This window comes from Hyla sarda, chromosome 6 (assembly GCF_029499605.1).
Source record: "Hyla sarda isolate aHylSar1 chromosome 6, aHylSar1.hap1, whole genome shotgun sequence".
Classification (NCBI taxonomy): domain Eukaryota; kingdom Metazoa; phylum Chordata; class Amphibia; order Anura; family Hylidae; genus Hyla; species Hyla sarda.
This window is the reverse complement of record NC_079194.1, coordinates 220,754,280-220,780,912: the sequence shown is the minus strand read 5'-3', so window position 1 is coordinate 220,780,912 and position 26,633 is coordinate 220,754,280. Positions and strand designations below refer to the sequence as shown.

At 48.2% G+C, this 26,633-nt stretch overlaps 2 protein-coding genes across 2 annotated transcripts in view; one reads left to right on the top strand and one right to left on the bottom strand.

Annotated features, from left to right (window-relative positions):
- The window catches only part of NUP160 (nucleoporin 160), an 89,945-nt gene extending 75,355 nt beyond the window's left edge, over positions 1 to 14,590 (top strand). The window contains exons 33-36 of the mRNA XM_056526587.1: positions 11,739 to 11,880; positions 12,376 to 12,501; positions 13,458 to 13,562; positions 14,394 to 14,590. Of these exons, the coding sequence (XP_056382562.1) occupies positions 11,739 to 11,880; positions 12,376 to 12,501; positions 13,458 to 13,562; positions 14,394 to 14,483 (463 nt within the window). The 3' untranslated portion in view covers positions 14,484 to 14,590. The remainder of the gene's footprint in view (positions 1 to 11,738; positions 11,881 to 12,375; positions 12,502 to 13,457; positions 13,563 to 14,393) is intronic.
- Positions 1 to 26,633, bottom strand: part of AGBL2 (AGBL carboxypeptidase 2) — a 146,191-nt gene that overhangs the window by 13,407 nt on the left and 106,151 nt on the right. The window lies entirely within an intron of this gene.

Genomic DNA, 26,633 nt, shown 5'->3' with positions numbered 1-26,633 from the left:
TACGCCGGCAGCGATTTTCACTGGGGTGCCCCGTGTTTCTCTGGTAGCATTATGCTCTCAGCGGAGTAGTTAGCTCGGCCACCTACTCCTACCTCGAAGCACGGGTTAACTCGCTGCCTCCCTCTAATCTTGGAGTGTTTACTGCGGTTTACAGACGCTCCTATACATCGCATCCCTTTCTCTATCGGCTCCATTGGGGGACACAGACCGTGGGTGTATGCTGCTGTCTCTAGGAGGTGTGACACTATGGTAATAAAAAAAGTCAGCTCCTCCCAGCAGGATATACCCGCCTTCAGGCTCTGAGCTAGTTAGTTTAAGCTTAGTGTCTGAAGCAGGTGGACATGGTCTGGATTCTCCAGACCAGGTCTTCTGATTTTTTATTTTCTTAGTATAGGGACGTGTTAGTTTTTTTTATTCCCTTTTCTTTTCTGTTTTCAGGTGGGGGCTCAGGGACTCCGGTTGCCTGTTTCCCCATTGCGAGTAAGGGGGCACAGACGTTGCGTATATGCGCTGTTCACCCCCCCCCCTCGTCAGCGTCTGTGTTGGTACCTCATGGGTCCGGGTCCCCCTATTTCTCTGCTCGCCTCGCTCGCGCATAGCAGCTAGGCGTGATGCAGGGACAAAAAGCTGACTGAAGACTTCACTGAAGACTCCATTAGGTAAGTTCTTCTTAGTTTCGTCAGTGTGATTCCTTTTTCGTCCTTACAGAAGGTCGTCGCAAGGGACAACCTGCTTCCAAGGCCACCATTTCTTGGTGGATTCGGTCCGCCATTTTGGAAGCCTATCACTGTAAGGGGAAGATTCCTCCTTTCAGAGTTGTGGCGCATTCTACCCGTTCTGTTGGGGCATCCTGGGCTCTCCAGAATAGAGCCTCGGCCTCGCAGATTTGCAAGGCGGCTACCTGGTCGTCTTTGCACACTTTCTCGAGGTTTTACCGAGTTCATACCTTCGCATCGGCTGATGCTAGCCTGGGGCGTAAAGTGTTGCAGGCGGCAGTGGATCGGCCGTCCGCCTGATTACTTATCTGCCCACCCAAGGAACGGCTTTGGTACGTCCCACGGTCTGTGTCCCCCAATGGAGCCGATAGAGAAAAGGAGATTTTTGTTTACTTACTGTAAAATCTCTTTCTCGAAGGATCCATTGGGGGACACAGCTCCCGCCCTTTTTTGGGGATTTTCCTTTGGTTCTCTGTCCGAGGGTGTGTTCAGTTATGTTTTTTCTTCTGGTTCTCGGACAGTTTTAGGTTTTTCTTTGACCTGTTGGTCTCCTCCTATTGCTCTGGAACTTAAACTGACTAGCTCAGAGCCTGAAGGCGGGTATATCCTACTGGGAGGAGCTGACTTTTTTTATTACCATAGTGTCACACCTCCTAGAGACAGCAGCATGCACCCACGGTCTGTGTCCCCCAATGGATCCTTCGAGAAAGATTTTACGGTAAGCAAACAAAGATCTCCTTTTTCCTGCCATGTTTATTACATAAAGAAAATAGGTACCGTAGGTCCCGGGACCAGAGGAGCGGTGGTCGGAGCACTGAAGATGACGTGCAGGTCCTCCTCCACGATGCTCCGCTCCCCAGTTCCTATGGGCGCACGCACGGGACGTCAGTGGCATCCCTGTGTGCGCTACCTCCCGGCGGCCCCTACGTTTTTAAAGTTAAAACGGGGCCGCAGAAAGGTAACCGGGACAACCTTGTGTCCCGAAAAGATCTTTTGGGACACAGGTATGTCCCGAATGTGATGGGGCCCCCTGCGAGCTGCTCAGTGGCAGATCCAGTGGGGGGGAGGGGGGGGTACCCGCAGGGGGGCCTGGACAATTGCCTGGATTGCCCCACCCTAACGCTGTCCGTATATAATGTGTATACACACATACGCCTGGTCTCTCAGACCATTTTGTGGTGTTTGGTGCCCTCTTGTGGCCAATATTTGTATTGTGCCCTTGATTTCTCTTGCAGCTTATGAGCTCTCCCTTGTGGCAACCAGTCGCAATGCAGTCTTGGTCTGTCATATTTGTTTTTAATTCAGTTTACTATCTGCAGGTTCCCTTTTCTAGGGACTGTCTTGGGGACGCTTTTATTGCTTCTGTCACCTTGTAAGGTGACCTGCTATAGACGAATTACATTGCGTCAGTTGCGGTATACCTTTGGTGCCCCTATTTTCTGCTGAATTCTCACAATCCCTTGGAAACTGTCAGTGGATGTATCCAAGGCCTGCCATACCACTGATTGCCATGCTGTGGCAAGGGCTTTTGTTTCCTGGCGGACACTAAAGATTCTCTTGAGGTTCCCCCTCTGTTTTTGGCATGTCATACAATGTGGTGCCCTCCTACATGCTGCCCCATCCGCGGCTAGTGCTCCGGATCCTCACTGTGGCAGTGTCCCTGTTTGGGTGTGGATCGGACTTGATATCGATTTGCCGGAAAGTAGTCTTACTCCGATGGAGTGATGACTTGTCTACTAAGGACCCATACCAGTAATCCTGACAGTGGTCTGCATGGTTTCCTACTCTGCATATCTCACGTCTGATGTATCTGTAGCTGGAGTTCCGGTACCCCACTGCTAGTGCGAGGTGTCCGGTGGAGTGACCCATTGTCTACTATTGCCCCATACCAGTTAGCCAGACAGTGGTCTGCATGGTTTCCTACACCCCTTGTCACACATCACGTGGCTGATGTACCTGCAACTGGAGTTCTGGTACCCCATTGCGGTGTAAGGTGTACGGAGTCTTTCGCCAAGGTTCTCACTCTGTCAGAGACACATCTGACTCGCTGTGGCAGGTCATACCAGGGATTTCATGATCCCTTGGAAGATACGGGGGTTAAAGTCAGGACTGTTTCTCCTCTACCACCGGTTGTCTTGACATGTTTTCCATGTCCGCATGTGTTCTTGACATGTACATGCATTATTCTCCTCCACAGGCTGCCACATTCACGGCTGCTGTCCCGGATCCCCACGTCCAGTGCGAGGTCTCCGTGGAAATATCCCTGCGTGGCCATGGATTGCACCTGCTCTTATTAGGCCAGACAGGCGTCTCACCTGCCACTCTTCTCACCACTGCCGCGTCCGCAGCTGGATTTCGGTCACCTCGCACTACTAGTGCGAGGTGACCGCTGGAGTGCCCCGTCGTCTCCATGGACACATGCCAGTTAGCCAGACAGTGGTCTGCATGTTTTTCTCTGCTGCCTGTCACTTCTCCAAGGGCTGAAGTATCTGCAGTACCTCGCTGCTAGAGCACAGTGTCCGGTGGAGTGACCCAGTGCGTCCTATGGCCCATATGCAGGATGAAGAGGATATAATCCACGGCTCCTAAGCCTCCCCTGATCTTCCAGGATGACGGGGATTCTATTCATGGTTTCTAGGCTTCACTGCCCTTCCATATGCGTCAAATGGGCACAGTCCTTGCCTATCTGACTGTGTCCTCTTATCACCAGGGGCACTCATTGTCTGTGCAGTTTCCGCCGCTGTAGGTCTTCCATCTCTGGACTGCCGCGTGCATAGCTGTGGCTTCCCATACCTCACTGTTGGGACGAGGATTCTGTCAGAGGGTTCCTGCGAGCACAAAGAAGGACTGCTGCCATTCAGCCAGTCTTAGTCTGCAGGGTCTCCTACATCTCCGGGTCACCCATAAGATTGGCCTCCCTCCTGTACCACTCTCTCTGTGGGAGGGTTCAAAGGAGTGTTCTTGTGCGTTCTGGAATCCTCCACCAGTCAGCCGGTCTGCTGTTCCTGTAGTTTACTGCTAAGTCAGGTCACCTGCCATACACTTCCCACAGCGGGTAGAACTTCTGGTAACCCACTGCCAAGAAGTAGTCCGAGGGGGTCTCCCCATGTTGTTCCTTGGGCCCTCTGCAATGCGCCACATGCTGGTTTGTGGGGTTCCCAACTTTACCAGGTCCCTGTCCACATGCCTGCCACTCTCATGGCTTAAAGCTGGTAGCCCACTTTTAGTGTGGGGTTCTGTATGCGGGACTCGGTGTGTCCATGGTCCCTGCCAGATAGCCAGACTGTGTCTGCATGGCTTTTTACTCCACCAGATCACCTCCCCCATTCCTGACTGCAGTCCAGTGACTCCTTCCCTGTGAAGTGTGCGTTTATGGGTTCTTGGGACCTCTTCTGTGTCTGCATGTTTCCTACCCCACATGCATTCCTCATCTCTGCATCTGCAAATGCAGTCCTGGTGCGTAGCATTAATAGGAGATGGGGTGTGGGTGTCTCCTGCAGTGCCCATGGCTTTTCATGGCTACAGTTGCACTCTCTGTTCCCCTTTTCTAAGAGTGCCACGTTGGTCTGCTAGGGGCATGGTTTTGACAAACCATTGGGTGCTGAGTCTGTCTTCCATTCTGCTGGACTTTTGGATGTCTGCGGTTTCCTGCATGTCTGTACCCCTGCGTATGCTAGGTCCTCTGCACGCGTAGGGCCCACCCTCTCTTCTGTTTGGTGTGGTGTGCCTCAGGCTTTCCTGTGATCTTGTTCTAAAGACCTGCGACAGTTGAGCACCTCTGTTCTGGCAGGGGGCCTGTTGGGGCAACAGTCAGTCAGCCCCCCCTCTGCCTCCAGGTATTTTCCTGGTTTCCTGTGCAGGGTGGCTCAGGCATCTGCTCTGTTGCTTTGAACACGTCTAGGATGCCTCAGTTGGCACCCATCTGTTCCAGGGTTTCACCCCGATGGGGTGTTCCTCTCAACGCTGTTGGTTGCGGTGTGCGTTTGCTTCTTACTCACATTCGTAGCCATTTCTTGGTTTCTTGATCAGCTCCTGTGTCCGGGATTCCAATCCCGGACATATCTCTATATGTTGTCGTAGGGTTCCTGGGAGGATACGTCTGCCCAGTACTTCATCCCATTGCCGTAGCGCGGCATTTCCTTGCTTCCACAGTACCTGGCAAACTTGTCAATTCCCCATAAATGGGATATGGGGATCAGGGAGCGGGCATGGTCGGTGTCTGGGTTTTCTCTCAACCACCCCTTGTTTTTCTCCTTCACTGGGGGACTATTACGCCGTGAGCGATCTTCTGCCACAATGGAGCCATCTCTTTCTTCCCACTATATTGGTGGGGTATCTGGCTGGGCCCTTGTTTTTTTGCTGAAAGCATTCAGAAGAGCTGTTTCCTTGTCTATTCTTGTGTGCTTACTGCCCACTATTGCAGCCTATAGACAAAGGGAGACAGCGCTCCTAGTGTGATATCGTAAGATATTTAAAAAGGGCTATAAGCAAACTTGCTCACCGATGTTGGTTGTACTGAGTCCAAGTACAACAATGGTGTTAGGCATAAAACCCTGGGCGGGTAAGACTGGGCAGCCGCTCCTGGCAACACAAGGTGAAGCAAAAACAGATCCCTCCAAGACAGCACAGGATAGAGCTGGCGCACAAGACTAGAGAGGTAAAAACTGATTTATTTTACCCGGCATGCTGGGTAAAATAAATCAGTTTTTACCTCTCTAGTCTTGTGCGCCAGCTCTATCCTGTGCTGTCCTGGAGGGATCTGTTTTTGCTTCACTATTGCAGCCTGGCTCTCTTCCTGTTTTTTGGTGACCTTCCTGTGCCCCATACTGGGAAGTCTCTGCTGGGTTCCCTTTTGTCTTACATTACTTTGGAGTGCTCTGGTCTTCTTGGGCCACTGAGGTCCAATTCTGGTTTGTCTCCTTGGCTTGGAAACTATCCTAGAGCGCGTGGTGTGCCTTCCTTTTTGCGTTGGCCCTCCTGGTTCTTTGGGCCTTAGTGATGGTTGTGGTCTCGGGCATGGGTAGCGATCTGGCCCAGGCTTCTCCGCGTTTCCTTTGTGAGGCGGTCTTTCTGTACTGCTTTTCTTCTTGGCCATTTATCCTTCCATGTACGTCTTCCAGGTGACTCGGGAGCCTCCAGTTCCCATGTCTGTCGCTCTGACTTCTGGGATGCCCCTTTTTCAGGGCGTTCCATTCCTTTTTGCTGTTATTGCTTCTGTCTCCTTCTTCGGGTTTCATGTACTCCCGAGATGGGGGCGTTCGGGTCATCCTGATGACACCAGCTGAGCCAATTTCGCTTTCTGGGTGCTCGCCTTCTGCTCAGGCGTACGCTGCTCTACCTGGCATCTTCTGCCATGTTCTCTTCGGTCGGTCAACTCTGGAGAGGTTCTCTTTGTGCCCTTTTCCATTTTTGTTTCCTAGTTGAGCTAGCCCTCTTTTTGATTCTGTGTTCCTAGGGGTTGATTTCCTACCGCCTTCCGGATGGTCCTGTCCCATCTGGCTTCCTAGTAGACTTTTTCTGGTCTCCCTATGTGTAGGGATATATATGTTGAAGTCCCTACAAAGGACAGTCCCTTCCTTTGGCATCCTAGTCCGTCTCCATGGACCCTTGGGGACTGCTTTGGTACATCCCATCAGGGACACCTTTCATTGGCAGGACTCAGGAACTTCCAGGGCTGCCCCCGAAGTCTCCTTCTGCCGCGCTCGTCGGGCTCTCATGGTATTCAGCCCACACGCTGAATTTGACAACCTGTTGGATGCGGCCTGGAAGCAACCGGTTAGGCTGGGCTCTCTTCCCCTTTCCGCAGGAGTTAGTTACCAAGTAGTCCTCTCCCCCTAAGGGGGACCCTCCTGTGTCTAGACTGTCCAAGTCTACTACCCTGCCGCTGGCGGATGCGGCTTCCTTTAAGGATCCATTGGAAAAACGTATTGAACACCTGGCGAAATTCGCCTTTGAGGCGGCGGGGGCTGTCCTGTCCCCGGCCTTTGCCTCTACTTGGGTATCCAAAGCCCTGTCGATCTTGGCTGGTCAACTGCGCCAAGGGATCTTGGCGGGCGCCTCCTCCGCTGATCTGGTGGACCTGATGCAGCAAATCGCATATGCAGGGGACTACCTCTGCTGGGCTTCTTTGGAGTCTGCCCGCTGTGCGGCCTTTGCCTTGGAATGCCGATGCTGCCTCTAAACGCTCTCTCACTGAGCTTCCTTTTCAGGGATCTCGGTTATTTGGCAAACGCCTTGACGATCATTTCTGAGGCCACAGGGGGCAAAAGTTCGCTCTTTCCCCAAAATAGACCATGTCGCTCGGACCCTCAGCGACGGACTTCTTCTTTTCGTCCCTTTCGTTTTTCGGGCCGCTCGGACAGACCCGCGGCCTCGCAGCAAAAGAGGGCCCCATCAGGACCTTGTACCACCCGGGAAATCAGGACCTCGTACCACCCGCCCCTCTTTCAAATCGGGGACTCTCAAGCCCCCCCACGGCATGAGGGCGCGCTTCTATCCGAAGCTTCCCTTCGGGTGGCGGGGACGCCTGTCCCCTTTTTGGGACTTTGGCTGGCGCAGGTCCAGGACGCCTGGGTTCGGTAGGTCGTTTCTCAGGGTTATCGCATAGAGTTCGCTTACACATCCCTATCTTTCCGGCTTACCAGCATTTCCTCAGGTTTGCGGTACCCGAGGGTCACTTCCAATTTGTCGCGCTGCCCTTTGGCCTGGCAACCACGCCACAAGTTTTTACCAAGACTCTCCCGGCTGTGGTGGCCCTCCTCCACTTTCGGGGCATCTCGGTTCTTCCCTACTTGGACGACCTTCTCGTAAAAGCACCCTCTCTGGAACAGAATCGGGTAAGCCTCAGCATCACCCTTCAGACCCTCTCCAGACTTGGTTGGATCATCAACCGTGCAAAGTCCAATCTGTCTCAGTCCCTGTTTTTTCCCGGGATCCGCTTCGACACGGAGGCTGCTCGTGTCTCTCTGCTGGAGGACAAGCTCCGGAAGGTTCTGTCGGGGATCCGCTCCCTTCGGGCGCCGGGCCCTTTCCCCATTCGCACCTGCATGTCCGTTCTGGGCAAGATGGTGGCCTCCATGGAGGCGGTCCCTTTCGCTCAATTTCAGTGTCGTCCGCTCCAGTGGGCCATTCTATCTCAGTGGGACAAGTCTCCCCTGTCTCTTCACCGCAGGATTCGGCTTCCTCCCCAAGTGCGCCACTCCCTCCTTTGGTGGCTCCGGTCCCCCTTTCTCCGGGAGGGCTGCTCACTTCTACCTCTCCTTTGGCATGTCCTGACCACGGACATGAGCCTGCTCAGCTGGGGAGGGGTCTTCAGGGACCCGGACGGTCCAGGGTCGTTGGACTCCCTCGGAGTCCAGACTCCCCATCAATGTACTGGAGCTTCGGGCGATCTTCCTGTGCCTTCGGCACTGGGGCCTCCTGCTTCGGGGCCTCCCAGTTCGGGTTCAAACGGGCAACGCCACGGCAGTGGCATACATCAATCGCCAAGGAGGCACCCGCAGCTCGGCGGCCATGAGAGAGGTCCCGAAGATCCTCCAGTGGGCGGAGCTTCACGTTCCAGCCCTTTCGGCGGTGCACATTCCCGGGATCGACAACTGGGAGGCCGACTTCCTAAGTCGCGCCACCGCAGATCCGGGCGAATGGTCTCTCCACCCGGAGGTCTTCGATCTGATCTGCCGGAATTGGGGGACGCCGGATGTCGATCTGTTCGCTTCTCTCCAGAACAGTCCCTCACTTCGTCTCCAGGTCCCGGGATCCCCTGGCCTTGGCGGTGGACGCCCTGGTAGTTCCTTGGGCCTCCTTCTCTCTCCCCTACATCTTCCTGCCTCTTCTACTCCTTTCATGGGTCGTCCGGAAGCTCAAGGTGGAGGGCGTCTGCGATTCTGGTGGCTCCGGACTGGCCCCATCGCGTATGGTACGCAGACGTGGTTAGCCTCGTGGCAGACGTTCCAATCAGTCTCCCGGATCGTCCCGACCTTCTCTCCCAAGGGCCCCTCTGCCACCCCAATTCTCTTACGCTGCGTTTGACGGCGTGGCGATTGAAACCGCTGTTCTGAGGGCTCGGGGTTTCTCCTCCCGGGTCATCCGGACCATGCTCCGTGCACGTAAGCCTTCTTCTGCCAGGATTTATCATTACAACTGGGCGGGCGTATTTCCGCTGGTGTGAGGCTCGTTCCCTTTCTCCCACCTCTTTTTCTCTACCGAATATCCTGGCTTTTTTGCAATCAGGACAGGAGACGCGCCTTGCCCTCAGTTCCATCAAAGGGCAGGTTTCGGCATTGTCTGTTCTTTTTCAGCGCCCTTTGGCATCCAATCTTCATGTTTGCACCTTTTTGCAGGGTGTGGCTCACGAGGTCCCGCCTTTTCGGTCTCCTACCGCGCCTTGGGACCTCAACCTTGTGTTGAATGCTCTTCAGGGCGCTCCATTTGAGCCTCTGTCTCAGGTCTCTCTTCGTTTCCTCTCCTGGAAGGTGGCCTTTTTGGTCGCCATCACTTCCATTCGCCGCATCTTGGAACTGGCTGCCCTCTCCTGCCGTGCCCCCTTTCTGGTGGTTCTTCAAGGTCGTGTCTTCCTTTCATTTGAACAAAGACATAGTGTTACCTTCCTTCTGCCCTTCCCCTTCTCACCTGCGCAAGCACCGGCTTCATAAGCTGGATTTGGTACGAGCAGTGCGGACCTATTTGTCGGTCACCTCCTCCTTTCGGCGGAGTGACTCCCTATTTGTGCTCGCCGAAGGGGCTCTCGGCCTCAAAGTCCACAATCTCTCCGTGGATTCGCTCCGGCATTTCGGAGACGTACCGATGTAAGGGTCAGGTGCCTCCCTTCCGCCTGACTGCTCACTCCACCTGTGTAGTGGGGGCCTCCTGGGCGTTTTACATGCGGCGGTTCAGGGGTCCGCCTGAGCCTTAAGGACGTCTCATGGTCCTGTGTCCGCCAATGAAGCGCTCGAGAAAAGTAGAATTTTGGTCTTACCGTAAATTCTCTTTCTCGCAGCTTCTATTGGGGGACACAGCACCCGCCCATTGGTTTTTGTTGCGGCCAGACTGTTTCCACCCTCCTGGGGCGGGGGCGTGTCTTCTGTTAGGTCTGTTTCCCTTTTTTCTGGGTGTTGTGTTCGGACTATTTTTTGTGGGTTGGCTCTCCTTCTGCTTTGGGACTAAAACTGAGTTGCTCAGAGCAGGGGGCGGGTATATCCTGCCGGGAGGAGCCAGCCTTCTTTTGTTTTTTGCCTAGTGTCAGCGTCCTATTGGCAAGCAGCATATACCCATGGTCCTGTGTCCCCCAACAGAAGCTAATTTTGGACAGTAAGTCCAAAATTCTACTTTTGCATGATATTCAAATTTTTCGAGTTTCAACTGTAAATGGCACATGTTAGGTGAAGGATCCCATTTAAGATTTTGTATCGGGGTCTTGAAGCTTCAAGCTACACTTCTGCTGATAGTATTGGTGTATTGTAGGCATTCCACTTTCACCTGCATGTGGATGATGATTCTTAATCTTCAAGCATTAGTCTTCAAGTATTTATTGTAGTTTAAAGGGGTATTCCAGGCCAAAACTTTTTTTTATATATCAACTGGCTCCGGAAAGTTAAACAGATTTGTAAATTACTTCTATTAAAAAATCTTAATCCTTCCAATAGTTATTAGCTTCTGAAGTTTTCTGTCTAACTGCTCAATGATGAGAATATCCCTTGGGAGAATATGCCTTGCATGATGGGAAAATATCCCCATAGGAGCTGGACAGCTCCCGGGACGTGAGTCATCAGAAAGCAGTTAGACAGAAAACAGCAACTCAACTTCAGAAGCTAATAACTATTGGAAGGATTAAGTATTTTAAAAGAAGTAATTTACAAATCTGTTAAACTTTCCGGAGCCAGTTGATATATAAAAAAAAGTTTTTGCCTGGAATACCCCTTTAATAACCCCTTACGACCACGGACATAAGTGTTCGTCCTAGTGCCGAGGTACTTCGCGCACCAGGACGTACATTTACGTCCTATACATGACCGCGAGCATTGGAGCTATGCTCAGGTGATGCACTGCAGGTCCCGGCTGCTGATAGCAGCCAGGGACCTGCCGGTAACGGCAGACATCCGAAATCGCGTTGATGTCCGCCATTAACCCCTCAGATGCTGTGATCAATACAGATAGCGGCAGTGCGGCTACAGTTTTGGCTGATCTGATCGCCCACGGCTTGGCCGCTGCGATCAGATCAGCTGACATGGCGGACGGAGGTTCCCTCACCTGCCTCCGACGTCTTCCCGGCGTCTTCTGCACTGATCTGCCTTCCAGCAGACCAAAGCAGAAGATTGCCGATAATACTGATCAATGCTATGCCCAGCACTGAACAGTATTATCAAACAAGTGATTGCTATAAATAGTCGTAAAAAAAAAAAAAATAATAATGAAAAATTCCCTCCCCCAATAAAAATGTAAATTGTCCTTTTTTCCAATTTTACCCCCAAAAAGTGTAAAAAAAATAAAATAAATAAATAAAAAATTAAATAACATGCTGCGTGCGTAAATGTCCGCACTATTTTAAAGTATGTTAATGATCCCGTACAGTGAATGGCGTGACATTAAAAAAAAAAAAAATCCTAAATTGCTGCTCTTTTGTTACATTTTATTACCAAAAAAATATAAGAAATTTTATATACACTAATGTGGTTTCATACCGCCGCTTAGACAGAAAATTGAAAAAGTTATAGGTCGTCAAAATAGAGGGATTTTAAACGTACCAATTTGGTTAAAAAGTTAGCGATTTTTTTTTTTCTTTAAAGCAGTACTATAGTAGAAAAGTATGTAAATAATTATGAATATAAAATAATTTTAACTGTATTGACCCTCAGAATAAAGAGAACTTTATTTTTACTGTAAATTGTAGTGTGAAAACGAAACCTTCCAAAATTTGCAAAATTGCGGTTTTCTTTTCAATTTCCCCACACAAATAGTATTTTTTTGGTTGCGCCATACATTTTATGGTAAAATGAGTGATGTCATTACTTTTTTATTTTCTTTTAGTGCCACAGATGAAGCATGGAGGTTATTGATTTCCCACCTAGAGAAGTACCATTCCCAGAATCGTCAATATCATCGCTGTGTTATTGACAAGCTCCTGTCTCACGGGATCCCTCTGCCCAGCTGGCTAACAATGAGTTATAAGGTTTGGATTGTGTAGAATTTTCATATTCTATCATTCAGTCACACAGTCTGCTTGAAAATGAGCTTAGATTAGTCCCCGATCTCTCATCTCCCTCATGCTAGTGTTAACTTTTCTAATGTAGCTAAATGGAGTAGTACACGTGGGCACAGCCACAGCTATATGCATTTAACACCTAGGTATGCACGTACCTCCTTATGGCTTCTGTTCATTTCGGTGGAGGATTTAGGTCCACCCAACCTTGGAGAACAAATAAAATGTATCTGTCCACTATTAACAAATCTATACAAGATGTTTTAAACAAATATCCAACCAGAAAATCTGGTAGCCTTTGTTTCCTAACGTAGTCACATGAGTGCAGACAAGCTACTACACATGTTGTGTACATTTAGGTACAGTATGATTTTCCATAGAAACGATGCCACTGGGTTCTATAAAGACTAATTGACTCTATCGGCCTATTTGGAGATGTGCTCAATTGTGTGTTTCCCATCTCAGGAGGTGGATGCAGCAGAATTACTTAGACTTTATTTGAAGTATGATCTCCTGGAAGAGGCAGCGGAGCTTGTCCTGGAATATGTAGATGCTGTATTGGGGAAAGGTCACAAGTATTTTGGAATAGAGGTGAGTAAATATGTGACACATATACTGTACATATATAGACAAAAGGGTAGTCCAGTGGTTGACTTCCATCTAAAAATACGCCCAGGGAGGAGGTCAGTATAAAAAGAAACCTCTCTCTGGTTCCTGCAGTACAGCACTTCCGGGTTTGGTGGCGTGATGTCAAACAACTGCTTATCCAATCAGCAGTTGTCGCCAAACCTGGAAGCGCTGGTGTAAGAGGTTTCTTTTTCGTTTACTTACCCCCTCCTTGAGCATATTTTAAAAATAAATTCATCACCAGAGTACCCCTCTAACCTATCTATGGATATTTTCCATTGACTTGTCTATAAATACTTGTATAAACATCACATCTGATATCTTTCTGTAGCCTGTTACAGATTACTTTGTAAAATGATTTTTCTCCTGTGCCAAGTACTGATAATATTGGCTAACATTAGTGCGCCCTCTTCAGCCACTGTAGTCATACAATACTGTACACCCGCTATTGCTGAACAAAATAAACTCCCATGTTGCAAACCTTTTTGAAATTGTTAAATATGAATTTATGATGGCAATAAAACTCCATTCTAAAAGAGGTTCTGCACAAGCTTAATGAAGCTAATGTATTCAATAAAAAAAAATATTCCCTTACTATAAATTATAAAGAATTTTAGGACTTTCTGTGGAGTTGTGTGTAGTCTATATAAGGTACTTAGAGCTCATTGGTGACTTTAATATTCGTGAAATTTACTGTTTCCGAATATATGGTCCTTCAGCTGTTGCAAAATGACTAATTCCATTCATGCCATCAATGACCTTTTATTTTGGGTTTGACGGGAATTGTTGTTTTCGACAACTGGAGAGTCACAAGTTAAGGAACAATGTTTTCCAATATACATTATATGTGTTATATTTACAAATGACTGACTTTAAATTTAACTAATTAAAACTTTACGTATTTTATCCATTCTCTCTAGTCTCCTCTGTCTGCAGTGTCTCCATTAGTTTGGCTGCCCTATACCTCGATTGATCATCTTCTGCAAGCATTAGAAGAAAACAACAACAGTCAGCAAAACAGAGACGTAAGTAACTGAATTTAGACTGTCTAACATCAGTATGTAAAAGAATATGCACACGGTCTTAACGGAGTGCTCCGTCGAAAAAATAACTGCTTGCGCTCAATTCGTTTCTAAGGGAGTACCAATGATGCCCGAGAGCTGTACGGTGATCCCATTGAAATGAATGGAGCGCGTGCTGCAGTCAGTGTCGGGTGCAGACTTGCGTCCTATGCAATTCTGCGTTCGCTCCTCCCCTCAGCTGTCCGGAGATTGCCGAACATACTGTGAGGGAAGGGGAAAGCTGAGCTGGGCAGTACGCAACTCTACACCTCCCTCCTCGCACCTCCCTCATGACAGGAGCGGGGCTGTGTGAAGATCTATGTCCCTCCTATCATGCTATGCAGGGCTGTGTAGATCTACATCCCTCCTGTCATGACAGAAGAGGGGCTGTCTAGATCTACATCCCTCCTTCTTAGAGAGGTGCCAGGAGGGAGCTGTGTAGGGGAGCGGAGCTGATGAGGAGAGAGCTGAGTATGGGAGTGGGGCTAAGGGAGGTGCGAGGATGGAGCTGACGGAAGTGCAGAGTTGCATCCTGCCCAGTTCTGCCTACCCTTTCCCTTGCTGTATGTCCGGAAATCTCCGAACAGCTGAAGGAGGAGCAAATTCAGAACTGCATAGAATGCAGTTCTGCACCTCACATCCCGATGATCGCGGGGGGCCCCCAGCGCTCGGACCCCCCACGATCAACTACTTATCCCCTATTCTATGGGGAGATCTCTTTAAAAAAAAAATTTGTATGTATTATGAAAAGCGTGTACATTGGTTATTTGAACCCTCCCTCTGTTTTCTGAACAGCTACTCGAGAAGCTTCGTGCCAAGCTCTATGATTACTTCAACAATCTCGAAACTTCCACCACACATCTACTCAGCCTTCGAAGAAGCTAGCTGTGATGTTGTTTTTGTTTTTTCTTCCCATCCCTCCTTTAAACCTGTAATCAGTAAGTTTTTTTGTAAAATAAAATTAAATATTTTCTATGTTCTCAAGTTTCTGAGTAAGATTCTCCTATTTATCAGTAGATGTGATTCTTCTTACAGAAATAGCTGATCAAACCATAAGGCACTTGGGCCACTGCACGAACCCTCATGGTGCTACAGCCACCTAGACCTCTGCATAAAGGGGTTCTGTTGGCTTTTTTTATGTAAAAATTATTGTATTTACTGTATGATGACTGCAAAGTTCAAATATACACCGTTTTCATAATTTTTTATTTAACTGTTTGTTGCCAGTGAATGGAATTTTTTTGTTTCTATTTTTGGTATTTGTTGCTCTAGCCAAATGTCTTAAAAAAAAATTGTCGCTAAAACAACTACTTGGACTACTTTTCCTTAAGGCAATTCTTGAAAAGGATGAAGCAAACCTTTACAAATCTCTGGTCTCTAACTGATTTTTGGAAAAGTTTACAAACAGGTTTCAAGACCACTACTTCCTTTCACCTTTTTACTTTGGTCCTGGAACAGTGTTTGGTTGACATCACACACTCGTTCTGCTATCTAACCTCCTTTTTTTGTCTGGCAGATATTTTTTTTATAGCACCCCAGGGACTATTTTGGATATTTCCTGTGTTCTGCAAAGAAAAGAGGATTTGTGTTCCCACTGTAAAATCATTCTTGTAGTTTTCATTGGGTAAACACTGCAGCCACCCATTTTTGCTGCTCGGTTTAAGGTGGTATTTGTTTCTTTCCTGATATCAGACTCTTATATTTGGCTCCTCCTTGCTTTAACACACATTGATTAGCTCAGCACCAGTAGGCTGCTCAAGTGGAGTAACATACTTTTTTTCACTTGGTGACAACACCTCCTAGTGGCAGCAACCTATATCCATGGTCTTGTAAATCCCAATAATATTGCGAGTGAGAGATTTTAGATTTTTATGGTGGGTAAAAAAAACAAAAACTTTTTTGTTTCCCATCAAATTTACCTTATTTTTTAATCCCTTCACTGAATTGCAATGGGGTTATATTGTATTTATTGAAAACCTTGATTGGACATTTGTTTTTGAAACTCCAGTCTTAAATGTCCCATAGTTCTTGGATTTCTTCCATCCTCCATTTAAAAAAAAAAATAATAATTTCCTAGGTCAGAGAATTGACCAGTATGTTTGTTTTTTTTCTGTGCCCCTCTGAAGAGGGAGAGAAGGGAGTACAATCCATATAGTCAATTCCATAGTTTTACAGATCAGTTGAAATGGTGGTGACACTTTTTTGTCTAGTCCACTTTGATACACTCCTTAGCAAAAAAATTGCATCCAAATAGAAATATTGGACTGCTGCAAAATTTTGCATGCGGTTATATTTCAGGCAGATATGTATTTGTATATTACAGATGTGGTCTGGTTAGACACTGGGGCTTGTCACAAGAGGGTATAAAAGTGCTTCCAATTTTTCCCTATGGAAAGGGGTTAGGGTTGGGTAGTGTACTTCTTGGTGAAAGATTGTTGACTGCTAGACATGCCTCGACAATGTATTTAAAGAGACTACTCATCGGACTGAGAGAAGTAGGGTGGTCCTTTTTAACAAATGCAAATTCTGATTATGTGAGGGCATGCACACATGGAAACAGGCTATGGACAGCCCAGACATACCACAAGTGTAGAGGATTGTTCTATTTGCAGACAAGCAGCTCCCAGTTTTCTCGCCCACCATCCAGACACAGGTGGCATCTTGAATGCACACCCCAGTCCCTACCCAGACCATCTCCAGGCATGATGCAGAATTAAGTTTGTATTTGCAATTCCCATTATTTTTGATGCATTAGCTGTCGTGTCATAAATTAAGAAACCTGAACTGCAATAGACAGAATCCATATTGTCTTTAGTGACTAATCTAGGTTTTGTCTGGGATCCGATAATGGTTGGCCTCTATTATTTAGGCCTCCTGGAAAGATCTTCCATCTTGCCTTTGCTTTGCAAAGACACACTGTCACAACTGCTGGTGTAATATTCCAGGGAGCCATTGAATGTGTTGCTTCTCATGGCTGGGCTTTTACCTAGCATATTTAAGCAGAATAATGCTACACAGCATAGGATTCCCAAGAATGTTTTTGCCATATAGAACTGCTCTAAAATGTGACATGTCCTGGACGATTTAAAGCATGCTCCTATTCTAATCCATTACGTTATGTGTAGTAAAAATAAAACAAAACTGTTTATAAATTAGGTTTCTCTATCGGCTCCATTGGGGACACAGACCATGGGTATATGCTGCTGTCTCTTGGAGGCTTGACACTATGATAACAGAAAAGTCTGCTCCTCCCAGCAGGATATATCTGCCTCCAGGCCACTGAGCTAATCAGTTTTAGTTTAGTGTCTAAGGAGGTAGACACGGGTCTGGGGTTCTCCCTAGACCAGGTCTCATATTTTTTTATTTTCCTAGGTTTAGGAGACATGTTAGTTTTGTATTCCTTTTTTCTTTTCTGTTTTCAGGTGGGAACTCGGGAACGGAGGTTCACTGTTTCCCCATTGCGATTAAGGGGGCAGACATCTTGGACCAATTCCCTGGTTGGACTTGATGGACGTATGTCTTTTTTCAACCATACTAACTATGTAACCCCCTCTCGCCAACGGTCAGCGCGTGGGGTTGTACCTCATGGGTCCGGGTCCCCCTACCTCCCTGCTCACCTCGCTATTACAAAAAGCCCGGCATGATGCAGGTGACAAAGCTGGCTGAAGACTTCATTAGAAGACTTCTTTAGGTAAGTTCTTCAAACATAGGTGAGTATTCCCCCTTTTCCCCTTAGGTGCGGAATAGCAACATCTGGAGACCACAGTTTTTGGACCACTGTTTTTTACTGAGGCTGGCCATGAGGATTTTATCCTCTCCTTCCCTGCAGGGGGACTGCTTTATTATATGGGGGAGCAGTCTTCATGGAGCAAATGGGACACTTCGGCAGCCGCGGCGGCAGCTCTATGCTTAACTACGGGCGCGTGCGCCCGTTTTACTTTCAATTCCGGCAGCTGCGGCTGCCGGTGGCGTATTCGCCCGCTCTGTCCTGCGTACCTGGTCGGAGTCTCCCTCTTCCAGGGCTGCCTCCACTCGTTCGCACTCACCTGGAGAACTTGCGGACGAGGGTTCTGAATCGGCATCTGACTCAGAGGACCGCTCGGACACAGTTGACACGGTGAACTCCTTGGTTACGACCATAAGAGACACCTTTCACCTAGAGGACCCATGAACTTCGGACGTAGTTCCAGAAGTATCCTTTCATCGTGCCCGACCGGCACCAAAGGTGTTCAGCTCTCACGCTGAATTTGACGCCATTCTGGAATCTGCCTGGAGGCATCCTGACAAGAAGTTTCAGGGAACGAAGAAAGTTCAAGTGCGATATCTTTTCGCCAAGGACCTTGCCCCCCCCCCCCCCATATCTGTGGATCCACCGGTTTCCCACCTATCTAAGGCTACTACACTGGCGGATGCAGCCGCCTTCAAGGATCCGGCAGACAAGAAGGTTGAGACCTTAGCTAAGTATGCCTTCGAAGCAGTGGGTTCCTCCCTGCTTCCTGCCTTCGCCTGGGTGTTGAAGGCCCTTTCGGTTTGGTATTCCCAACTCTTTCGGGGTCCCCCCCCCCCCCGAGGAACTGTCTGCTCTAGCTCTCCAATGTTCCAAAGCTGGAGACTTCCTGTGTTCTGCTTCCATGCAGTCAGCCCGCTGTGTGGCCTTTGCCATGGGTAACCTGGTGGCCCTTCGTCGTTCCATATGGCTTAAAGCATGGAATGAAGATGACGCCTCTAAGAAGTCTCTCACCGAGATCCCATTTGCCGGTTCCCGACTTTTCGGCAAGCGCCTTGACGAGATTATCTCAGAGGTGACGGGTGGCAAGAGTTCTTTATTACCTCAAAACAAGGCTAACTCTTCTTCCCGCAGGAAGTCCTCTTCCTTCCAGTCCCTTCGGACTTTTGGTCCCTCTAAAGCAGTGGTTCTTAACCTTGTTGGAGGTACTGAACCCCACCAGTTTCATATGCGCATTCACCGAACCCCTCTTAATTGGAAAAATATGATTTTTTTCAAATTCAAAACATAGGAGATATAATATATATATATATATATATATATATATATATATATATATATATATATATATATATATATATATATATATATATATATATATATATATATATATATATATATATATATATAATGTATATATTTAAAAAGAGAATATCCACAGCACACATCCAGTGGGTGAAAAATCAAAGGTGGTTTATTCCATCAGACAGAGTGTCCAGAACAACGTTTCAACCAGCTCTCCTGGTCTTTTTCAAGCCTCCAAAAGTTGTATAGAATGATTTCCAAGGGCCCCAAACTAGCATGAAATAGAGAAGTTCCCTTTCCCAATCGCCCATATCTCCTCCAGCTGGCATATGTGATTTTGTGGCACTTAACTCCGTAATATCAGAACAAGTGTTCGACTTCCAATATCTTGTAAGGACTAGTTTAGCTAACACAAGAATTTTACAGACTAGGAGATGGAGTGACGGTGGGTATTGGTCCAATCCCGGAGTCAATTTCCTATGTATGTGGGTAACACTGTCAATCAGGGATTCAACTGCTAACCAGTATGTAGATATCATAGGGAAACTCCATAACATATGTATGAGAGTACCTCTGTAAGAGCAATTCCTCCAGCACAGCTCAGAACTGGTAGAGTACATTTGATGTAAACGTGTAGGTGTGTAGTACCATCTCAAATGGGTTTTCATAATAGCTTTGATATGAGTAACATCTTGGAGATATTTATAAATGTATTTATAGGTGCCAGTCCATTCAGCAGGTGAAATCAAAATATTCAAGTCCAACTCCCACGCCTTCATGGGTGATGTAATAGTTAATTCTTCATACACCGCCAGTTAAGAAAATATACATTTTAAGCCTTTACGGTTAAGAGAGAAAAAGTTATATAAGTTTGCATTAACCAATGGGGTGCGTCCTCCGGTTCGGAAATGTTTGATTCTGAGGTATGAGAAGAGTAGATTGGAGGGTAAATTAAACTCCTGTTGGAGTGTGGGAAAAGTAAAGAGGTTGGTATGCCTGAATAATTTAGCAATAGTGTCTACCCCACAACTCTACCACTGCGTCAGTACTATGTCCGGAATAGCCAGTTGAAGGGTAGGGAAGGGAGCAAGAAATTTATATGTGGAGGATTTCGATATGCTAGAAGAGTGGCATAATTCCCAGCATTTGAGGCCAGCTAGAGTTAATGGGGACAGTGCAGCATATAGAAATAGTAGATATTTAGGTGGTACTCCTTGGGCATAGAACATCTCAATAACCCATGGAACAAAGATGTCATTCCTCCATAGAGGGCGAAGCAGGGATGCCAACACAGCTATATAGTATCTCCGTTTATCCGGAACTCAAAGACCTCACGCCCTCCTATGTTTTGTGGTTATTGAATATGGGACCCGAGGACGCTTGCCCTCCCAAATGCAAGAAGCAATTTTCGCCCCGACTTTGGAAAAAAAAGGATAGGGGGACCGTTATAGGGAGCGTGCAGAATAAATATAGTAGCTTGGGGAGAACCGACATTTTAAATGCAGCAACCCTTCCAAGCCACGAAATCTCAACTTTACTTAGCCTAGATATATCGGAGTCTAGTAGTTGTAGGAATGGGGAGTAATTCGCTGCATACAAGTTTGCAAATTCGGATGTGATCTTTATTCCAAGGTATTTAATCTCGTCTGTTTGCCAATCTCGGGGGAAACGAGACCTAAGAACGTTAAGGGAGTTAATAAGTATATGGAAAGGGAGGACCTGTGACTTTTGTTGGTTTAGTTTGTAATAGGATATGTTCCCAAATGAAGCTAACAAGGTAAGTGCAGCGGGCAAGGATTTATCGGGAAGGGATAGGGTTAACAATATGTCATCAGCATATAGTGATATAACGTGTTCTTGTTCCCCTATACTTATGCCCGTAATATCAGCAGAGGACCTCATTGTCTGAGCTAAGGGTTCTAGAGAAAGGATAAAAAGTGGTGACAAAAGGCACCCTTGACGGGTACCATTAGTTAGCTGGAAAGGATCCGACAATGTTTCATTCGTAAATACCTTAGCAGTAGGTTGTGAGTATAAAGCCTTGATTGCCGGCAGTATAGGTCCTGAGAAACCCATAATCTCCAACACTCTAAAGGCGTATGTCCCGTGGAGGCGATCGAACGCCTTTTCGGCGTCGAGCGCAACGATAAGGGCTGGAACATTATGACGGTTAATGTGGTGTAAAAGGTTAATTGCTCTACGTGAGTTGTCAGATGAATGTCTATTCTGAACGAAACCAGTTTGATCTTCCCTGATGAGGTGCGGTAATACTTGGGCTAATCTGGCTGCTAGAATTTTTGCGTATATTTTAATGTCACAATTTTATAAGGATATGGGGTGAAAATTTTGTGGGATCTCCGGAGGTTTCCCTGGTTTATCTAATGTGACAATCAGGGCCTGTTGCATTTCTGGAGCTAATAAGCCAGTGTCCATGGATGTCTGAAAAAACTTTTGCATGGGTGATGCCAAAACAGTGATAAAATGTTTAAAATATTCATTTGTCATCCCATCCGGGCCAGGAGACTTACCAGCTGGGAGAGAGCGCTATCCTATCCTATACAATACTCTTCTCACTCTCCTCAGAGGACACGTCCTGCTCTATCCCATACAATACAATACTCTTCACACTCTCCTGGGAGGACTTGTCCTGCCCTATCCCATACAATACTCTTCATACTCTCCTCAGAGGACATGTCCTGCCCTATCCCATACAATGCTCTTCACACTCTCCCCAGAGGACACGTCCTGCTCTATCCTATACAATACTCTTCACACTCTCCTCAGAGGACACGTCCTGCCCTATCCCATACAATACTCTTCATACTCTGTATCCCATACAATACTCTTCATACTCTCCTCAGAGGATACATCCTGCCCTATACAATACTCTTCATACTCTCCTCAGACTCAAGTAATATGCAAAAAAAGAAACAGAAAAGAGAGCGCACTAATGTGCCATGATTCTGTATGTATAGGAGATACACAGGTGAACAAGGACTGGTGCGCTCACCTGGGGGTGTTGTGTTACAGACACAACACCGTTGAAGGCTTATTCCCCAGATCCCTGGGAGGTAGTGGTGGAAGAGCTGCTGGGCACCCGTTCGTCTCGGGAGCTGGTCCTGGACATCTGATATAAGGAAAAGGATAGTGGAATCCTGGTTCCACGAAGAAGCGGTGCTTGGTAGCGCTCGTTTCCAGCGGGAGACGAAAGATTGTAGTCTACGAACTCGAGTATGGTATAAAGAGAAAAGTCTTTATTCGCACATGCAGTAACAAAGGGATAACGCGTTTCGAGGGGATCTGACGAAGAGGGGGTCTCCGCCCCTCGAAACGCGTTATCCCTTTGTTACTGCATGTGCGAATAAAGACTTTTCTCTTTATACCATACCCGAGTTCGTAGACTACAATCTTTCGTCTCCCGCTGGAAACGAGCGCTACCAAGCACCGCTTCTTCGTGGAACCAGGATTCCACTATCCTTTTCCATACTCTCCTCAGAGGATACATCCTGCCCTATCCTATACAATACTCTTCACACTCTCCTCAGAGGACACGTCCTGCTCTATCCTATACAATACTCTTCACACTCTCCTCAGAGGACATGTCCTGCCCTATTCCATACAATACTCTTCACACTCTCTCTATCCTATACAATACCCTTCACACTCTCCTCAGAGGACACGTCCTGCCCTATCCCATACAATACTCTTCATACTCTGTATCCCATACAATACTCTTCATACTCTCCTCAGAGGATAAATCCTGCCCTATACAATACTCTTCATACTCTCCTCAGAGGATACATCCTGCCCTATCCTATACAATACTCTTCACACTCTCCTCAGAGGACACGTCCTGCTCTATCCTATACAATACTCTTCACACTCTCCTCAGAGGACACATCCTGCCCTATCCCATACAATACTCTTGACACTGTCCTATCTCATACAATGCTCTTCACACTCTCCCCAGAGGACACGTCCTGCCCTATCCCATACAATACACTTCACACTCCCCTCAGAGGACACGTCCTGCCCTATCCCATACAATGCTCTTCACACTCTCCCCAGAGGACACGTCCTGCCCTATCCCATACAATACACTTCACACTCTCCTCAGAGGACACGTCCTGCCCTATCCCATACAATGCTCTTCACACTCTCCTCAGAGGACACATCCTGCCCTATCCCATACAATACACTTCACACTCTCCTCAGAGGACATGTCCTGCCCTACCCCATACAATGCTCTTCACACTCCCCTCAGAGGACACGTCCTGCCCTATCCCATACAATGCTCTTCACACTCTCCTCAGAGGACACATCCTGCCCTATCCCATACAATGCTCTTCACACACTCCTCAGAGGACACGTCCTGCTCTATCCCATACAATACACTTCACACTCTCCTCAGAGGACACGTCCTGCCCTATCCCATACAATACTCTTCACACTCTCCTCAGAGGACACGTCCTGCCCTATCCCATACAATACTCTTCACACTCTCCTCAGAGGACACGTCCTGCCCTATCCCATACAATACTCTTCACACTCTCCTCAGAGGACACGTCCTGCCCTATCCCATACAATACTCTTCACACCCCTCAGAGGACACGTCCTGCCCTATCCCATACAATGCTCTTCACACCCCTCAGAGGACACGTCCTGCCCTATCCCATACAATGCTCTTCACACTCCCCTCAGAGGACACATCCTGCCCTATCCCATACAATACACTTCACACTCTCCTCAGAGGACACATCCTGCCCTATCCCATACAATGCTCTTCACACTCTCCTCAGAGGACACATCCTGCCCTATCCCATACAATGCTCTTCACACTCTCCTCAGAGGACACGTCCTGCCCTATCCCATACAATGCTCTTCACACTCTCCTCAGAGGACACGTCCTGCTCTATCCCATACAATACACTTCACACTCTCCTCAGAGGACACGTCCTGCCCTATCCCATACAATACTCTTCACACCCCTCAGAGGACACGTCCTGCCCTATCCCATACAATACTCTTCACACTCTCCTCAGAGGACACGTCCTGCCCTATTCCATACAATACTCTTCACACTCTCCTCAGAGGACACGTCCTGCCCTATCCCATACAATACTCTTCACACCCCTCAGAGGACACGTCCTGCCCTATCCCATACAATACTCTTCACACCCCTCAGAGGACACGTCCTGCCCTATCCCATACAATGCTCTTCACACTCCCCTCAGAGGACACGTCCTGCCCTATCCCATACAATACTCTTCACACTCCCCTCAGAGGACACGTCCTGCCCTATCCCATACAATACTCTTCACACTCTCCTCAGAGGACACGTCCTGCCCTATCCCATACAATACTCTTCACACCCCTCAGAGGACACGTCCTGCCCTATCCCATACAATGCTCTTCACACTCCCCTCAGAGGACACATCCTGCCCTACCCCATACAATGCTCTTCACACTCTCCTCAGAGGACACGTCCTGCCCTATCCCATACAATACTCTTCACACTCCCCTCAGAGGACACATCCTCCCCTATCCCATACAATACACTTCACACTCTCCTCAGAGGACACATCCTGCCCAACCCCCATACAATGCTCTTCACACTCCCCTCAGAGGACACGTCCTGCCCTATCCCATACAATACTCTTCACACTCTCCTCAGAGGACACGTCCTGCCCTATCCCATACAATACACTTCACACTCTCCTCAGAGGACACATCCTGCCCTATCCCATACAATGCTCTTCACACTCCCCTCAGAGGACACATCCTGCCCTACCCCATACAATGCTCTTCACACACCCCTCAGAGGACACATCCTGCCCTATCCCATACAATACTCTTCACACTCTCCTCAGAGGACACGTCCTGCCCTATCCCATACAATACTCTTCACACTCTCCTCAGAGGACACGTCCTGCCCTATCCCATACAATGCTCTTCACACTCCCCTCAGAGGACACATCCTGCCCTATCCCATACAATACACTTCACACTCTCCTCAGAGGACACATCCTGCCCTATCCCATACAATGCTCTTCACACTCCCCTCAGAGGACACATCCTGCCCTACCCCATACAATGCTCTTCACACTCTCCTCAGAGGACACGTCCTGCCCTATCCCATACAATACACTTCACACTCTCCTCAGAGGACACATCCTGCCCTATCCCATACAATGCTCTTCACACTCCCCTCAGAGGACACGTCCTGCCCTATCCCATACAATACTCTTCACACTCTCCTCAGAGGACACGTCCTGCCCTATCCCATACAATACTCTTCACACTCTCCTCAGAGGACACGTCCTGCCCTATCCCATACAATACTCTTCACACCCCTCAGAGGACACGTCCTGCCCTATCCCATACAATGCTCTTCACTCCCCTCAGAGGACACATCCTGCCCTACCCCATACAATGCTCTTCACACTCTCCTCAGAGGACACGTCCTGCCCTATCCCATACAATACTCTTCACACTCCCCTCAGAGGACACATCCTCCCCTATCCCATACAATACACTTCACACTCTCCTCAGAGGACACATCCTGCCCAACCCCCATACAATGCTCTTCACACTCCCCTCAGAGGACACGTCCTGCCCTATCCCATACAATACTCTTCACACTCTCCTCAGAGGACACGTCCTGCCCTATCCCATACAATACACTTCACACTCTCCTCAGAGGACACATCCTGCCCTATCCCATACAATGCTCTTCACACTCCCCTCAGAGGACACGTCCTGCCCTATCCCATACAATACTCTTCACACTCTCCTCAGAGGACACGTCCTGCCCTATCCCATACAATACTCTTCACACCCCTCAGAGGACACGTCCTGCCCTATCCCATACAATGCTCTTCACACTCCCCTCAGAGGACACATCCTGCCCTACCCCATACAATGCTCTTCACACTCTCCTCAGAGGACACGTCCTGCCCTATCCCATACAATACTCTTCACACTCCCCTCAGAGGACACATCCTCCCCTATCCCATACAATACACTTCACACTCTCCTCAGAGGACACATCCTGCCCTACCCCATACAATGCTCTTCACACTCCCCTCAGAGGACACGTCCTGCCCTATCCCATACAATACTCTTCACACCCCTCAGAGGACACGTCCTGCCCTATCCCATACAATACTCTTCACACCCCTCAGAGGACACGTCCTGCCCTATCCCATACAATACTCTTCACACCCCTCAGAGGACACGTCCTGCCCTATCCCATACAATACTCTTCACACCCCTCAGAGGACACGTCCTGCCCTATCCCATACAATACTCTTCACACCCTCAGAGGACACATCCTGCCCTATCCCATACAATACTCTTCACACTCCCCTCAGAGGACACATCCTCCCCTATCCCATACAATACTCTTCACACTCTCCTCAGAGGACACGTCCTGCCCTATCCCATACCATACAATACTCTTCACACCCCTCAGAGGACACGTCCTGCCCTATCCCATACAATACTCTTCACACCCCTCAGAGGACACGTCCTGCCCTATCCCATACAATACTCTTCACACCCCTCAGAGGACACGTCCTGCCCTATCCCATACAATGCTCTTCACACTCTCCTCAGAGGACACGTCCTGCCCTAGCCCATACAATGCTCTTCACACTCTCCTCAGAGGACACGTCCTGCCCTATCCCATACAATGCTCTTCACACTCTCCTCAGAGGACACGTCCTGCCCTATCCCATACAATGCTCTTCACACTCCCCTCAGAGGACACGTCCTGCCCTATCCCATACAATGCTCTTCACACTCTCCTCAGAGGACACGTCCTGCCCTATCCCATACAATGCTCTTCACACTCTCCTCAGAGGACACGTCCTGCCCTATCCCATACAATGCTCTTCACACTCCCCTCAGAGGACACGTCCTGCCCTATCCCATACAATACTCTTCACACTCTCCTCAGAGGACACGTCCTGCCCTATCCCATACAATACACTTCACACTCT